This window comes from Mustela erminea, chromosome 17 (assembly GCF_009829155.1).
Source record: "Mustela erminea isolate mMusErm1 chromosome 17, mMusErm1.Pri, whole genome shotgun sequence".
Taxonomy (NCBI): Eukaryota; Metazoa; Chordata; class Mammalia; order Carnivora; family Mustelidae; genus Mustela; species Mustela erminea.
In genome coordinates this window covers 25764820-25781707 of record NC_045630.1, presented here as the reverse complement: position 1 = coordinate 25781707, position 16888 = coordinate 25764820, and the positions used below count along the sequence as shown (strand labels likewise).

Sequence of the window (16888 nt, the reverse complement as noted above, 5' to 3'; positions counted from 1 at the left end):
GCTTTCAGACCCTCTCCTTTGTCGGGCAGCCCACGTGGCCAGAAGCACAGCTTGATTCACGCTGGGGGCTGGAATTAACCTAAGGGAGCCCCACAGAGAAACAGAAGAGTGGTCGCTCCCAGGCAGGCTACTTGATGTCAGCCCCTCTTTACTCCAGAGCTGCTGTCTGTCCCTCTATTCCTGCAGGCACGGGGCTGCAGACCTCCTCGCTCATGACCCCCTCGAGGCACCCCCACCAGGCTGCTGCCTACTTAGCAAGTCTCAGGAGCCTCCTGCGGCCGGTAAGGCCATTAGCAAATTCTCCAAAACAGAATTAGCCAGGGCACCTTTTCATCACCTGTTCCTCTCTGGCCTGGAGTAAGAAATCAACAGATGATAACTGAAGGGGGCCACGGGCCTCTCCAGGTAGCCTCTCATCTGAGGGCTTTCAACTCCAGACTCTGTTTCATCATCAAGGGATTCTGAGAACTTCAAAAGTCATTTGGCCCCCACCCTATAAGCCAGGAAGCACCCACTCCAGAGAGAAGCACATCTGTCTTAGACAGAAAAGTCTCCACCTCCCCAGAATGCCACAGTGGATTCTAATAATTCTTGAAAGGGAGAATTTTATTTTCTACCTAATTTGAACCCTCTTTTTCTCTCTCTCTTTCTTTCTTTCTTTCTCTTTCTTCTTTCCTTTCTTTCTTTCTTTTTTAAACCTAGGTCTTTTCTTCATTCAGAGACGAAGAAAGGTTTTCACCCTTTTACACACTGACCTTCTAAATATCTAATTTAACATCACAGGCAAAATGGGAATTGACATCCAATAATGCGTCTGTGTGCTGACTCTGTTCAGCGCTCACTTTGTGACCCTGGTCAGCTAGTCACTCGACTCCGCTTCTCCATTTCCACATCTACAAAATGGGGGCAGTATTCTATCCATTCAGTACCTCTTCATTGGGTCCCTCTCAGAAAGCAGACTCTGCATGGTAGTGGTAGCATTTCCAAACTAGCAGAGACATTGATGCTGGGGTTCTAGGTGAAGCCAGTTTCAGTCAGGGAAATTTTGTGGCTAAGCACATTGCTGGTACCGCTGAAGTCACCTCATTATGTCCCCTGACTGCTGCTGTGTCAGGTTGACTATGAGGGGCACAATGTTAGGATGTATATTCCCCAGCATTTACTGAACAGTTATTATGGGATGGACACTTAAAAAAAATAATGTAAATTCATTCATTTGATTCTTACTAGCATCATATCAGGTAGGGAACTATTATCCCTTCCCCCATTTTATAGAGTAGTAAACTGAGGCATGAAGTGAAATAAGCTGCTCAAGGTCAAGTACATAGCGGAGCAGGAGTTTGAAGCTGGGTAGTCTGACTCCAGAGCCCAAGATTGTTGGTAACCAGTCATCGTGCTTCCTTCCAAGGGTTAGGGACATAATAGTTGGTAAACCAAAAGGGACTCTGCTCTCCTGGAACTCGCTGTCCAGGGAGGTAGATATTGAACACATGATTCTAATAACAGAGACGAATGTGCAGAAGGAAAGTAACATGATATTGTTACTGGCAGTGACCCTTGATCACTTGATCCTTGATGTCTTGACTGCCTTGAGAAAGGGACACTTGACCTGAAATCTGCTGCTAAGAGGAGCTAATCATTAATCAGGGGTGGGGATGAAGGAAGGTCTGAGTAATGAGACGGACACGTGCAAAGGGCTGGTGGTAGGAGTGGGAATGTGTGGAGGACCTGAGAAAGGCAGTGAGGCGGAACTGCAGAGATTGATGGGGAGAGTGGATGAGAAGAAGCTGGAAAAGTGGGCGAGGGTCACCTCATTTAGGTCCTAATGTGTCTGTTAAGTATTTTGGTCTTCGTCACAGAAGAATGGCAATCCATTCACGAGTTTTAAGGCAGGACCTTAATATGATCAGATTCCTAGGTTGAAAAGAGCTGTGTCATACACATCAAATGAGGCGATGAATCTGAGAATCCTTCCAGAAGCTGTAAAGTGCTGCAGCATTGGTGGTTAGTTAATGTGGACCTGGTCCCCATTAATGTGGACCTTTCCCCACCCCGTGCTTTTGCATCACTGTGCGTACCCCTTGATCCCTGCAGATCTGTGCCCCTCATGGGCAGCTGGAAGCCCCTGGAGCCTGGAGCCATCTCTCAGGCGATGTGAGGGACCAGGCGTCAGCATGGCCATACTGTTTCCCTTGCTGAGACCTGCACAGCCTGAGCTCCCTGCGATGGCCCGAGTCCTTGCTCACGTGCGCATCAGGCCTGGTCCCCCGGCAAGCCTACAGTGCTTGGCCAGAGCTCTGTTCTTGTTCTTTGCCCGGAAGGGGTGCCCGGGACGACCAAATCCTGGCTGCGGAGGGCATGTGCTACTTCTCCGAGCAGGGGACACTATCGAGACCCGCCGGGGAGCCTTGTGAGGAAAGGGAGCTCCAGCAAGTGTGCCGTTTGCACAGATGTCCACATCCGTAGCCTGTGTTTTCTTTCAAAAGAACTTTGCAGATGGACACACTCATATGAAGAGAGGACTCCTGAGGGCAGAGGTCAGGGACTCCATGGACCTCAGCACCTGGTGTGCTACCGTGTGTGCCCAGGGCTTCCATCAGCGCGTCCTCCCGGCTCCCTGACTCCCAGACTGTGTGAGATAATGGGGGCACTGGGAGGATCTCTGCCGGACACGGGCTGCTCCAGGGTGGGCCTTGAGTTCTCCCCCTTCCCCGCTGAACCCTGTGTTGTTCTGTTTGACTCCCTTGCTCCCGCTTCCATCACAGTGAGGGGAGGCCCCAGGGGAGTCCCTCTGCAGGCTTTGCTGGCCTCAGTGTCACTTACCCTGAGCTTTGACATCATCCACCACGGGGCAAGGCGTCTTCACAATGACGTCGCTGGGCCTGGAGCGCCGTCCAGTGTTGTCCACTCCCCACAGGGTGAACCTGGCCGACAGGGGAAGGCGTCATTAGCAGAGAGGAGCTGAGGCCCCGACTGATGGCCACACTCTCTAGGGACGGGCTTGCAGCAGGGCACAGAGCCGTGGTTCCCAACTAGGCGCCCTCAGACTAGCAGCATCAGCATGCCCTGGGCACCTGGCAGCAACGAGAACTCTCCTGCCCAACCCCAGCCCGACTACGGCAGAACCTCTAGAGGTTCTTCCCTTCTCGGGGAGACTGAGGCATCTGAGCCTGAGGCATATGTATCTGAAGACACCTGGGCCAGAACTTGGGCTGGGTCTGAAGGACCGCTGCTGAGAATGTGATGATCTGGTTGGGGGCGGGGTGGGGACCACAGCAGGGGACTGCGTGGGACTGCTTGGCCTCCTGGCTGTCCGTCGGGCCCGGGCCAGCGCTGGGCTTGCCCTCCTCCTGGCCCCAGGAGGCTCAGCCCATTTCACTGGCCTTTCCTCCTTGGGTCAGATCCACCTTCTTTGCCTGGTACTAAGCCCCACCATGACCCTGGTCCAAATTCCAGCACCCTGCATCCCTTCTGTCCCCGTGCCCCTTCCCTCCTTGGTCTGAGGGGGCTCCCTGTGCCACACCAGCCCCTCCCAGCCTCCCAGGGGCTGCCTGGATCCCTAGCAGTGGCAGCCCCCCGAAATGTTTTCATCTAGTCCTCCCACACACCTGATCAGCCCACCTGGTACGTGCTGTTCCTAGAATTGTGACTGAGGCCACCACACGGCAGCTGGGGCATCCGATCGGCCTGTCGGATCCTGACCTGGCTCTGATCCTGAGTCTTGTCCTACAACCCGGGTCTCAGGCCGGGTCTCAGCTCTATTCCGCTGCTTGCCCACTCCAGACTCTCTCAAGCTAAGTCTCTCAGGGATGGGCCCGGAGGCGGCCAGTGCAGCCTGCAGACCCACACCTGCTGTCTGGGATTCCCACATGTCTGTGTCCCACATGGACACGCCCACACACCCCTGCGGCCCCTCCATGGAGCAGGACTGCTAGGGAGAGAAAGGAGAGCCTGTGAGGATGGCCACCATCCTGCAAGCTGGGCTGGAACAGCCCCCTAGGGTCCGAGTGACGTTCCTCTCTCCCAGAAGACCCTGAGGCCTGAGAAGTCCAGCTCCCCCTCCAAGGGTGGGCCACCTGATCTTTGTGGCAGACTCTGTGTGACTTTGCTGTTGGCAGGCATTTCTCACCAGAGTCGGGAAGTAGGAAGTAGGAAGCCCTGTTCTCTCCCTGGCCAGTACACAGGCACCATGCTGCTAGTGCCGGCGGCCCAACGCCCCAGTTCTCACCACCAGCTTCTCCTCCTTCCTTGTCCCTCCCCACCACGGGTCTGAGTCCTGCTCCTGCGTCCCTGCCCTGGTTTTCCTTGGCTGCGATCCAGCCTGCCTGGTGCGCTATCCTCTGGGAGACAGCTCTGCCTTATCTTTTCCCCTCCACCTTCCAGGGTCCTGAGCACGGCTGATGAGGAGCCTGATGTCATGCTGCTTACCTGTCTGACATCACCTGCCCTAGACAGTCTGTAGCTGGCTTCCCGCCACTTGTCGTGGTCCACCGTTACATAACCCTTTAATTTCTAGCAGGGTCCCTGGACAGTGGTGAGAAATGTCCAAAGCCTCGGGCACCAAACTGGTTATCAACGGGACCCCCTGCTTCGGTGCCTGGGAGCCTGGCATGGTGTGACCCCCACCCCCATCCCAGCTGCTCCCACTCCTCTGGGCAGCGTCGCTCCGAGCCCTCCTCGCAGTAAGCTCCCCACTCACTCGATTGGATCCCCAGCTAGGATGAAAATGCCTGTGCTTAAGTCAATTCTCAATTATTCTGAGAGGGGCAATTAGTACAAAATTTAGAGTCCTGAGCCCTACTATTTTTAATAGCAAAGCGAGGTGTTAGGAAAGAAGATGCTTCCTCTAACCTTTTAAGTAGAGATGGTGCTTATCCTCAGAGCCATTCCTCAGCGGGCCGGCTCCGCAGGTCCTGGGGGATGCGGACGGCAGCCAGCTTACATTTACTACCAAAGCCCAGGGAGCACTTTCCGTATTTTCATGGGGAAGTAGCACATGCACTAACTTCGGGAAGGGCTGCTCTGTTCATTGTCAGCACTGTGGTTTCCACCATCGAGCACTCACAGGACAGTAAGAAGGTGAGCTGGAGTGAGTGCCCAGGAGAGAGAAGCCCTACTCCCAAGCTGGAGGGCTGGTGTGGAAATACAGTTACTGCCTCGTCCGAGACTGCCCAGCCGGATTGTTCAGCCTGTCCTTAGACCCTTTGATGAGTGGTGTGAGTGTGTGCGTGAGAGAGGGTGTGTGTGTGGGTGGAGAGTGTTTGTGGGTGTGAGAGTATGTGGGTGTGTGAGTGTGTGTGTGTGTGTGTGAGAGAGAGAATGTGGATGTGGATGTGAGAGAGCGTGGGATATATGAGTGTGTGTGGGACATGACAGTGTGTGGAATACGACAGTGAGTGTGTGGAGTGTGAGAGCATGGCTGTGTGTGAGTGATCTATGAAGGTGTGTGTGAGAGTGATTGTGAGAATGAGAGTGTGTATGGTGTGTATGTGAGTGAGAACGAACACAGCCTGGCTCTGGCTCCTAAAACTTGGTGTGCAAGGACCACCCTGGTGCCCTGTGTCCAGGGCTGACTGCTCGTGTGCTACTTGCACGCATCCCTGTGCAAGCGTGGCGGATTCTGCGGATGGCTCCGGGTCAGCTCCCCTTTTCCAAACTATCTGTCCGCTCCCACACGCGCCCGAAGGCAGTGGTTCTCCTGGGAGCACAGGCTGTGACGAGCCGGTGGGCTAGAAGGGCAGCCACCTCCCCGCTCCGGCCTCAGTTTCCTTCTCTGTAGACTAAAGTATTGAACCAGGCACACTTTAAGATCCCTTTCAACCACGGAATTCTTAAATGTTTATGTACTGTGGGCCCAGAATTCTCCGTATCATGTTTCTTAACTGCATTTAATAAAATGGGCAGGAAGACAAAAAAGCCAGCGACGCTGAGACGCACGGCTACCTCCGTGGAGCCCAGGGGAAGAGCCAGCTCCACGCTTTCACGTGAAAGTGCCTTTCACTGCCATCGTGCTGCTAGATCCTCCCAGCAGCCTGGAGCGGCTGCGGAGCGAGAGGCGGTCAGTGAAGGAGGCAGGCCGCGACTCAATTCTTAACCTCTGCCACACCTCCGACAACCAGCTTGCCATTCTGCGGAAGTCACTCTGTGTTGCTGAAGCTCAGCTTCCTCAACTAGAAGACGAGAGTAAGACTCCAACCTCGCAGGGTCCGCAAGGGTCCCCAGGGACTCGCACACACAGTAAGCACCCCATAAACCAAGGCTGCACTCTCCCTTTTAATAATAAGGGAACTTCGTTGCAATCCTGGCTACAATGGCTAGTATTCAGAAACAGAACCAGGCTTGGGGCCATGTGTTTCCAGCAATTAACCCGGGCCTTTCTCCTCGTACCAGGCTCTGAAGATCTGCCCTCTGAGCTCCAAGGAGGACCGGCGCCCCTAGGCCCTCCGCTGCCGTCTTCGCGTGATCTGCGGCGCCACCTAGTGGAGCGTCCCCTAGCCGGCAGCCTCTTCCCGCAGCTCCACGCACTGTCCGGGACTCTAACGTCCTCAACACACAGAAAGTTGGTGCTTGTGAGACCTAAGAGGGCAACGCTGGAGGTTCACCGAAGACAGCGGACTCGGAGAAGGTATCCGTGTCGGGTCTTTGTTCAGGAAACGTGGCCAAATCAGGCCAAAGTGGGGAGGGTCCCAAGACCGGTGAGGGCTGGTCCACAGGAATTTCACAGTTCCTAATTAACAGTTGTGACTAAGTGACAGGAATTAGTGAGCTCTTATTATAAGTGAGAATTCCAGTTTCACTGAATTTGAGGCATTTTACTGCATTGTCTCTAATCTTTCCTCTTTCTGCCTGTTTCCCTCCTCATAAAGGGCCATAGCTGCCCAGTAACAGGAGAGCTAAAATCCCAAGGAGGCCAGCTTTCCCTTGTCCTGGTATCAACATTTCCATCTCTCTGTATTTTCCAGCTCCTCTAGAATATCCCTTGCCTTTATGTATCTTACTAGTAGGGACCCCAGTTACATCTCTTTCCTCGAAGGAAGACATTGAGCCTAAGCATCTACGTTCATCTTGGAATCTATGCCACTCACATTTCTGGTAGGTTGTCTTGTTTTTAACCTTTGAATTCTTTACCTGTGGAAATGGAAGTGATTTATTCTGGCTACTTTGACTCTATTCTTGTGACCTCATCTGTAAACTGTAAAATGTATTTCACACCTATGGGGTCCAAAGGTCCCAGAACTACATCACCAGGGATTCTGCCTTGCCCCCTTCTCCCAATTTTCTCATCATGACTTGGATTCTTTCAGTCTCTCTCCTCTTTTGGTGTTTTGTTTTGTTTTTTTTTATGTCTCGGCTTCACAACTACTTTCCTATTGTTCCAGGAGCACAGGGAGAAACGAGGAAGCACTTCCAGGGAGAATGGGGCTATTCCAAGTGCCAGGAGATAGGAGTCCACAGTGTTTTCTTTGGAGAAACGTGCTGACCATCTCTGCCTCTATAAACTATTTCAAGGTCACTGGAACTAGCTTCCTAAACCAGAGTTCTTGCTATTCTGCAGTTTTCATCTAAAAAAAAAATTAATAATCTCCCTTGACTTAGAGCATTCGCTCTATTTTTCCAGAATCACTTTCTTCCATTCCCTTGTACTCACCATCTGCTTCCACTCGATTGGACTTCCTGCTACTCACCTTCATGCCTCTTTGCTTTTGCCCTTGCTGGTTCCACAGCCTGCTCTGCCTTTTCCCACATCACTCTACCTACTGAAATTCTACACGACCCAAGGAAGTGATGTCCACTCTCGTCAGAATGAGCCACTCCTTTCTCTTCTCTTCCACATATCCTTGCCCTTCCATCTAGCCCCTATGTCTTCCTCTCTGATATTAAAGTGAGTTGTTTGTATATTTCCTTTCTGTGTTGCAAACTCTTTGAAGGATGGGGCTCTCCTGCCTTTCTTAATCCTCCCTTTCTAGAAAGTTCTCTATAACGCCAATCAGGATAAGACTTGAGAAACGCAAAATATCTTCCTGAGTTTCTGAGGGAACTCAAGCACAAAAAGGAAGGAGCTCAGAGCCATGGGACATTCAGGGTAAGAAACAGCTAGGCAAGCGTATGTCACTCACATGTAGATGGTGTCCGGTTCCAGGCATCGAATGATCAGAGAGATGGTGGTGAGCTGTCTGTCTGGCACCTGCGCGGGCATGGCACAAGGAGACTTTGCTCCAGAGATGATGTCGTCCACAAAGCTCAGCACTGTTTCTGTCCGGGGGTAGGTGGGTGGGGAGGAATGGAAAAGGCCATGAGAAACACGCTGGCCAAGCAAGGAGACGGCACTAGTTCCCTGAGAACTTAACGTTAGAGCTGCTTGATTCTTGGTCCCCAGTCTTCTTGAACTTCTCGTAGAGAAAAAAGACCTAGAAGGAATTGTCTTTTCTGTTTCATGTTTAATCAATTTAGAGCCATTTGTCCAGAGTGAGTTCAGAAACAACTATGGCAAGATGTACGCACACGTGTGAGTTCTTTTATGAAATGTTCTTGGCAAAGGCAGGGAGCAGCTGCTGTGGGCAGCGGTCCCTGCCAGCCCTTTGCAGCACCTGTACACATCAGAGACGGCCTCGGAGGTAGCAATGGACGGCTCTCCGTGCCAGAAGGCCGTGCATGTGTCTCCCGAGCTCGATGACCATTTCGGGAGAGCTTTTTCACCCTGCTCAGACTGCGGACGCCACCATCCTGTGGGGGACCACACTCACGCGTGGGTTTTAGGGATGATTTATGTTGACCTTTCCCTACGTGTAGGCAGCAAAATACTAAGACATGGGACATTGTTCATGGGGTGTTTCCACTTCTTGAAGACTTCCCTCTTCTAGCGGGACCTGGCAACTGCAGAGTTTGCTTTAGGACAAGACATGGGGTAAGCACATCTGTTTGCTCATGCTTTTGCCCAGAGGGGGGTTATTAGCAAAGGAATTTTTTTTTTCTGTAATCATGGCAGTGGTTAGCACAGAATTGTTTCCTAATTGTGGGCTAGGATAACTAGTGTACTGTATTGTTTCTTTGTGAGTGTGCCTAGCGGCAATGAAATGGACACCTCTTTAATAAACAAAAAGAAAAACAAAATCAAAACAAGACTCTGTCAGAGGTTCACCACGCAAAACTCTTAAATGGATGAGATGGCTGTTCTTGTTCCCCCCTCCCTGCACACACCCTCACCCCAGCTTCTCCTGCACTGTCCTTGGACACCGGGGACCTGGAGCATAGACCAGGAGGCAGGACATTTTTCTTTTCTCTTCCTTTTACCAACGGATTGAGATGAACCCATTAAGTCAGAGAAACTCACCTGTCTCCACCTTGGAGTGGTCCATCCTGTCCGTGACCTTTTCTTGACGAATGAGGTAATCTACAATCTGCACCCCGATTGGAGGCTCTGAGTGTTCCCACTCCAGGACCACGAGGGTGCTGCTGGGCTCATGAACCGTGGAGAGTCTCAGCCTGAGTACAACACAGGAAGAGACATGACATGAGGACCCTGTCGAGCCCTGCAGTGCCCTTCCGATGCTGGCCACTTTCTCAATGGTGACACACTCAGGTCTTCCTTCTAACCTTTCTCAACCAACCACTGGAAGGGTCTCTCTGAGCACCTGGCTCCGTTACTAGAGAGCCATGGTTCTTGGAGATCCCTGGAATCTGTACTTTATTACTCTTAATTGTCTGTTACAGATTAGGAACTCAATGTCTGTTTGCAAATAAGTCAATAAGTAGGTGAATCAAAGATGAATGAGCGTCTACCTCTTATAGGGTCAGCGCACAGAGCCTTCTCGGTGGCTGTGTATAGGGCCTGGAAATGTAATTTCTGGATTTGCTCTTAAAAATAGGAGAATGTGCCGATAAAGTTCATACCATGGCTCACTGAGGCGGTATCTGGGAGAGCCCTGCCTTAACAAGGCCAAGGTCAGCTCAGTTTCCATAGCGTTATCAGGATCTGCCCTGTGGGGGGACCCCAGCTTCCTCTCTCGCTATCAACACTAATAGATTTTCTTCCTGATACCTTCTGCTCGCTGGGCCTTGCGACAGGCTCAGTTTGGAGGCCATGCTCCTGGGGGGCGTTACTGGGCAAGAGAAAGTTGCCCACAGGTCAGGTTCTCCTCGGGTTGATGTCCTATGGCTGCAAACTTGGGCTCCAATTTCAGTTTCTTTCTCTGCTCTTGGGTTTCGTTGAACATCCTGATTCCTAACTCCAGTCTTTCGTTGCTTTTCCCAATTCAGAATCTCCTCCTTCCATGGAAATTATCCATTTTGTCCATTCTTCGGCCTTGCCATTTCATACATGCTTGTGCCTTGCGGAGACTCCCTACACGTTACTGACGTCTGTGGTATGGATTTCCTCATGGTCCAAGTGGTTTCAATTTGTTGCCTTGTTCGGACTTCACAGGTGTATCTCAGATTTCTCACTTGCTTCCAGTTCCAGGTTTGTTTCTAGACCACCGACTTCTGGGGATTCTCCAAGCCCCTGCGCATTCCAGTCTCGTCTGTCACACACCATCCCCGCCATTCACCCTCGTCCTTGGTCCCCATATCTCACGACCTCCCATAACCATCGACCTCTGCTCTTTACTCAGCCCACAGATGTCTGTCTCTGGTCTCAGGGGGTCACTGTGCCAGGTGCTACAGACAGAGCACACCAAGGCAATGGTCCATTTCAATTCAGCAAATGCTTGTTGAGCACCGATCACGTATCAGAATGCGCTTGGTGCTCAAGAAGGAGCAGTGCACGAGCCGGCTCCAGCCACCTTCTCCCGTGGGGTGGTCAACAGAAAACACACAATGATACATGTGACTGTAATAACGTGTGATAAGAACTTTAAGAAGAAAGCATGGGAGGCCGTGGGAGCAATAGCAAGGAATCCAACCAGTGGGAAAGTAACGCAAAACACATGCGGCTTAGTGGCTTGCTATGAAGGACTGCATAGTTTGCATATGACATGGAAGATGGACTAGACCCAAAACAGAGAGGATATTGACAAAGTCATTAATTAGAGTCATATGCCGGGTGCTATTTTCAAGAAAAAAGCATTAGGAAGCTTAAGTACGTAACTAAGCCTTTCTGAGAAGTCAGATTCTGTGAAAATGTGGACTAACGCCGGCCTCTACTGAGAAAACAGCGGCATGAGTGATTTACATAGACTCGTGTAAAACCAGAGAGCATTTCTCTTTCCAATTACCAAGAAACGTTCAAGAAACTACGGTCTGCTACTAAAGGAAGTGATTAAAGTTGACAAGAGAAGTGAAATCCTTAATAAATGTTCCTGTTTATGGAAATTTAGCCCAATTTGATCGTTATCAATAACATACTGTAAACGCAGGCTTAGAAAGAAAATCAGCCCTAAGACACCAGTGGTGGGATCTTGTGTCTACTTGATGATAACTGTTTAGTGGTTTCAGTGTTGTGTCAAAATTCAGGTAATTTTCTTAGTGGGTGAATCCATCCAGAAGCACCATCCGCTTCTAGTGGCTCCCTTGAAACCAGAAGAAAGGACTATGACTAATAATGAGCTTGATTCTCTTTTGACTCAAGAGGCCCTAGTCATGGCCTCTTAAAAGAGCAGGAATCCAAGCACTGGTGTATCTAAAAGTACCCACAGAGAGAGGGCATGGAGACAAGAGAAGACGTTGGTTTGCGCTGTCTACTGTTGTGCCCTCCTCTTTCTCGGGTCTCTTCTGGTCAGTCCTGGCTCTTCGAGGCCCACCAGCACGTCCCTGCAACAGGCCGGAGGGCAGCAGCCACAGGACCAGCCTCTCGCTTGCTGGTGTCCTCCTGCTGGCTCGCTCCTGCTGCCTCCTACTCCCAAGGGTCCTGAGCCTCCCTTTGGGCTTTCTTTGCCTTAGCCACCCATGGGGCCATGCAACACCAGCTGTTCCTGCCAGACTCCTTATGAGACACCATATTTCTGTGCTTCACTCCCAGGGCACACGCCACAGTAGAGGCTAAGCGGGTGCCTGCCTCAGGCCTTAGCCTGTCAGGGCTTACAGGGATTTGCCCAGTTCTGTCCAGCCTTCCCCTGAGAGCAAGGAAATTAGACATGTTCGTCCTGAACCACCTCTGCAGCCCTCTGTGTTCTGTTCACCCCTCAAATGAAGACAGCCCCGACTGCCCATCTCCAACCCTCTCCTCTTCCCAGCTGATATTTATTCGGGAGCATTCTTTCTCTCTTTCTCCTACCTGTGGTTCTGCTGCTCATTTCTTTGGGGTTGATTTAAATCTTCTTACCTCTAGGGTTTATTTCTCCAAGCCATCCTTCCCTCTGACCACTGAACATCTCGGTAGAAGTTCCCTGCTCTGTCTCCAAGACGAGTCCAACCAGACACCCGCCTCCTCCTCAAACCTGCATATCGCCTGGTGCTTCTTTTCTCAGCTATGACCTATTCGTCTTCCCAGCCACCGGGGCCGAAGTCATAGGTCCATTCTCAACTCCCTCCCACACCAGTAAGTCGCCCACAACCCCCTCCCCCCCGCCACCACCTTTGGTTCTACCCAAAGACATCTTTTCATCGTGTCCTCTCTGCACTATCATGGCTGAGATCACAGCCTCTTAGGGGCGGCATCTCTGCTTTCTTCTTGATGACCTTGGAAAAACCACTCAGCCCATCTGAATGCATTTCCTTGTCTCTTAAACAGAAGAGGTAACAGTACCTAACGGCTCCACACAGTGCTGCTACCCCGGAAATGTGTCCCTGGCCTCGTGGAGTCTCACTACCGATCTCTCACTTCCTCCACTGCCACGTCACTTTCCCCGTCTGATCTTCTGCCCGTGTTGCCCTACCCTCTCTACCTTCAGGGAGAAATTCAAGTGCCATCTCCTTCGTGAAGCCTTCACCATGCCCCAAATTCAGACATGACCATTCCCTTTCACACTTGACCTAAATGTCTCTGATAACCCTCATCAGACCATGTCTTCTACGGTGACATTCTGTGGGTAGCCTCCCCTAAGATCGAAGGCTCGCTGAGGCCTCGCGTTTTTCTTCCTGTTCCGGGCACCCAGCTTCCTGTTTCCCCACGAGTGGACGCTCTCTAAGAGACATTGGCAGAACCCAGTGGAGCGGGCACGCAACCGAGGCAGAGAACGGGAGGCGTACACGGGCTGCGGGAGAGGCGCGCAGGTGGGGAGTCCATCCGCTCCAAAAGCCGTGGCGTCGCATCGACACCAGTCCTCGATGACATCTCCGGTCCCCGAGCACCACAGTGAGCTCATGATGGCCTCCTGCAAGAGCTGTAAGAGAGGGAAGGGTGAGTGTCCAGGAGCCAGGGCTGTGTCGCTAGAGTCAGGAGACACAATCCAGGCTCTGCTTGGTTCTAGAGAACTTCCAGCCGGTAGGTTGGAGCCCCATGTCACCATTTCCTTGACCTACAGTTCCTACCCCAAGAGACCGATTCTGGGAAGCCAGCCCTCACAGGACCTCCCGGGCGCTGCTGTCCCATGAGTGTACCGGTTCATCCCTGTGGTCGAGGGCTGTCACCCTGGAAGGAAGTCTTACTTCTCCCTCCTTCTCCATCATCCGTCACGCCACACCCAGGGCCCTAGCAACAATAACCTCTTGACCACACACTGGCCTGACCCTTCTTCCATCTGCCCTGAAGCACTCGGCCCTTTCTCAAATGCCTCTCCGGGCAGTCTCGTCTGCCCTCTGGGTCCTGCGCAGCACGGCCTCCGCTGCGTTCCTTCACGTGCCTTGTCCCTCACATACAGTATTTAGGCAGCTCTTCCTTGGGTTGTGCGTGCCTGTGAGGCCTCTTTTTCCTGGTGGAAATCAGGCACCGTGCCACGCACAGGTGAAGAACCGCGCTCCAGAGCCCCCCGCCCTGGGTGAGGACTTCAGCTTGGCCAGCCCCTGCCGTGGGACCTGCAGCAAATTAGACCAACTTGGTCTCCTCAATGGGAAACACGGGACAGAAAGAGCCCTCTCCCCACTGGGCTGTGGTGATGATTCCACGAAACGAGAGATGCCACAGGGCAGAGCGCGGGACCTGTGCACTGCACGCATTAGTCACATATAAATAGTGCCTCGGTCATCAGTAAACATCAGTGATCATTACTGTGTCTGGATGACAGGCTCAGGTCCTCTATGGAAGCAAACAAATGCCACAAAGCCTAGAAAAATTCTTTACATACAGTGATTTCACAGCTGCTACTGACCTCATTGGTGAACGGACAAAAGGATAAAATTTGACAAATCAGGGAACAGAACTTGAGATGGGGCAATTCCCTGGTGCAACAGATCCTGATGGGCACTGGACTCTCTAGTGGGGCCCTGCTGCCTCAACCCCAGCCCGGGGACAGGGAGAGGGCAAGCAAGCCTGGCTGCAAGGCATGTGGCCATCCACTGTGGCCGAGATCAGATTTCTCTCTGGGTCGGCTCGTTGTCTGCAGCCTCTGTTTTCCTGTGGGTCTCTTCTCTCCGACCCACTCTTACCAAACCCACACAGAATTAGTAAATTAGAGAAATGAAGCAGCAGTCATCTCGGAAAATTTTAGGCCAAAAAAATTGGAAAGAGGGGATGCGGCGGGGGGCGGGGGAGCGGGGAGGGAGGAAGGAAGGAAAGAAGGAAGGAAGAAAAAGAGAAAACACGAGAATAAGCAAAAAAATGATAGATAACTCTATAAAAATTGAGATGTCCAAGCTGAAAGCTGATACCCTAAGTGATGTGCCTCCAGGATTTCCTGTAGGCCATCTTAGGTTAGAACAGTTGAAATAAACTTCCATATTAACCCCTTTCCCACCCTCCCACCCCCTGACTGACAAGGAAGCTTCTAGGGAACAGGGACCAATTCTTGATTATCATTATAATCTGTGTGTAGTTTTAGACTGGGAGCTTCTAGGGAACAGGGACCAATTCTTGATTATCATTATAATCTGTGTGTAGTTTTAGAATTTCAAGGCCCTTTTCGGGCTAACACTGTAGTTTGAGCTCCGTGGTAAACAGGATTTACAGTGGAGGACGCTCAGAGTCGGGGAGGTTAGCGACTTACTCGCCTAGTGAGTGGGGGCCCGCACCAGAGCCTGAGCTCCATGTGACGGGTCCCCGGCCGGCTCCCAGCCGGGAACCCGGTGTGCCGTAGGTGCTCACTGCATACTTTGCCTGACTGAACCAAATTCGAATCAAAAGTACACGTTCTTAAACTAAGAAAACCGACTTTCCCTGAGAGAAGCAGAATAAAGAGGAAATTGTGACGGCCCGCATACAGCCTTTAGTCAACAATTACTAGGTGAGCACCTGTAAGGGTCCGGCTCCTGGGCTCAGCATTAAGGATACAGTGGACCTTAGATATACTCAGCCCCTGCCCACATAATCTTGCAGCCAAATAATAAACAAGCAGAAGTTACGTAAGTAACCAAATTACTAGGACTGGTGGCAAGGACTCTAAAGGAGAAGGGTGAATTAGGACAGGAGGGACAAGGAAGGGAGACAATGTCACGGAGGGGTTTGGGAAGGTTTCCATGCGGATGTGCATTTTTATCTGAACTTGGAAGGACAGATCAAGAGTTATCCGGTCAGAAAAGATGGGCAAGTGTCCCAGGTGGAAAAACCAGTATTAAGATGCCTTCAGCCTGGTTGAAACTAGACCTCTAAAGTCAACTGAGAAAAGGCTCCTCTGGCTGTCAGAGCTAGAGTGAAGGGTGGAGACGGGCTCAGCAAGTGGGAGGGGGCGGGGCCAGTTACAGGGGCCCTGGGGTCCATGGTAAGGGGCAGTGTCACATTCTAAGGGCAGGGGGAAGCCATTAAAGTGTTTTAAACAGAGGAGCAGTGTGATCAGATTTTCAACCCCAAGGAGTAAGGACCAACACTTAGGATGACAGACATTTCCTCAAAAGCTTTAACTTTCCACCTTCAGTTCACACAATTCTACAAGTTCCTACTCCTGAACCCTAGGCTATCGGTCACTACAGAAGGTAGGATGGGGTAGAAGCGGGGAACTCAAGAAGGAGCCCTTCTGGAAAGGAAGAGGAAAAAAAAAAGCATTGCATGGGGATTCTCATTTGTTATTGGATTTAATCCTGATTCCAGAAAAGAACCAGGATTTTCCCATTTTTTGTTCTTATTTTGTTTTAGAGAAAGCAGCTGAACTTTCAGGCCACGTTCACTCATCTGGTCATTCCTCCATTTCTTTCTTTCACTCGCTTACTCAGCGGAGCCTCGCTATGTGTCAGCTGCTGCTCGGCACTGGGATTCCACAGACGAATGAGTGCTTCGCAGACTCTGCAGGACAAATCCATAAACAAACACACGAGTCCTCGCGACAGCAGGTGACACGTGTTTCAGAAGATGTAGGGACACAGACAGTGGGAGCCACGTGAAGGAACGGGGCTGGCCTGGAGAATAAGGGAGGGCTGAGCACAGCTGTGGACGCTGGAGCTGAAACCTGGAAGCACTGTCCTCGCAAGAGCTTGCCCGTGGCAGAAGTGTAGGCGAGGCCATTCCTGGGAGAGAGAGGGACGAGTCCGAAGGGCCAGATGCACAACAGAAAATGTGTGGTGTTTAAGGAGGTACCCGGAGTTAAAATTTGGAGGACAGAATACAAAGCATAGTGGGGGCACAACCCAACCACGTATGCAAGGACCAAATTGGACAATGACCTGCCCTTCTAACGATCTGCCAAGGACTTCAGATCGTGTTTAGCAGATCCTGCAGAGCCCTGGATCGCCCTGCAGCTACAGGATCGGACGTCCACATGGGACAGAGAACTCTGACGGGCCTCACGGGAACCCCAGCAAGAGGCTACTGTAACGAGGAGGTGGTGCGCTGTTGTTGCAGTGGGTGGCTGGGAGCGGGTACAGTCACGGGGGGATGGAATCAAAGGATCTGTGACCCCTGGTGACAGGCAGATGTCGGGGAGTGACA

General features: G+C 51.6%; 1 protein-coding gene across 2 annotated transcripts in view; it reads right to left on the bottom strand.

Annotated features, from left to right (window-relative positions):
* Positions 1 to 16888, bottom strand: part of ASTN1 (astrotactin 1) — a 317340-nt gene that overhangs the window by 14817 nt on the left and 285635 nt on the right. For both annotated transcript variants that reach the window (XM_032318415.1, XM_032318416.1), the window contains exons 18-21: positions 13126 to 13259; positions 9332 to 9483; positions 8118 to 8253; positions 2824 to 2924 (exon numbers count right to left, since the gene is read on the bottom strand). In XM_032318415.1, the coding sequence (XP_032174306.1) occupies positions 2824 to 2924; positions 8118 to 8253; positions 9332 to 9483; positions 13126 to 13259 (523 nt within the window). The remainder of the gene's footprint in view (positions 1 to 2823; positions 2925 to 8117; positions 8254 to 9331; positions 9484 to 13125; positions 13260 to 16888) is intronic.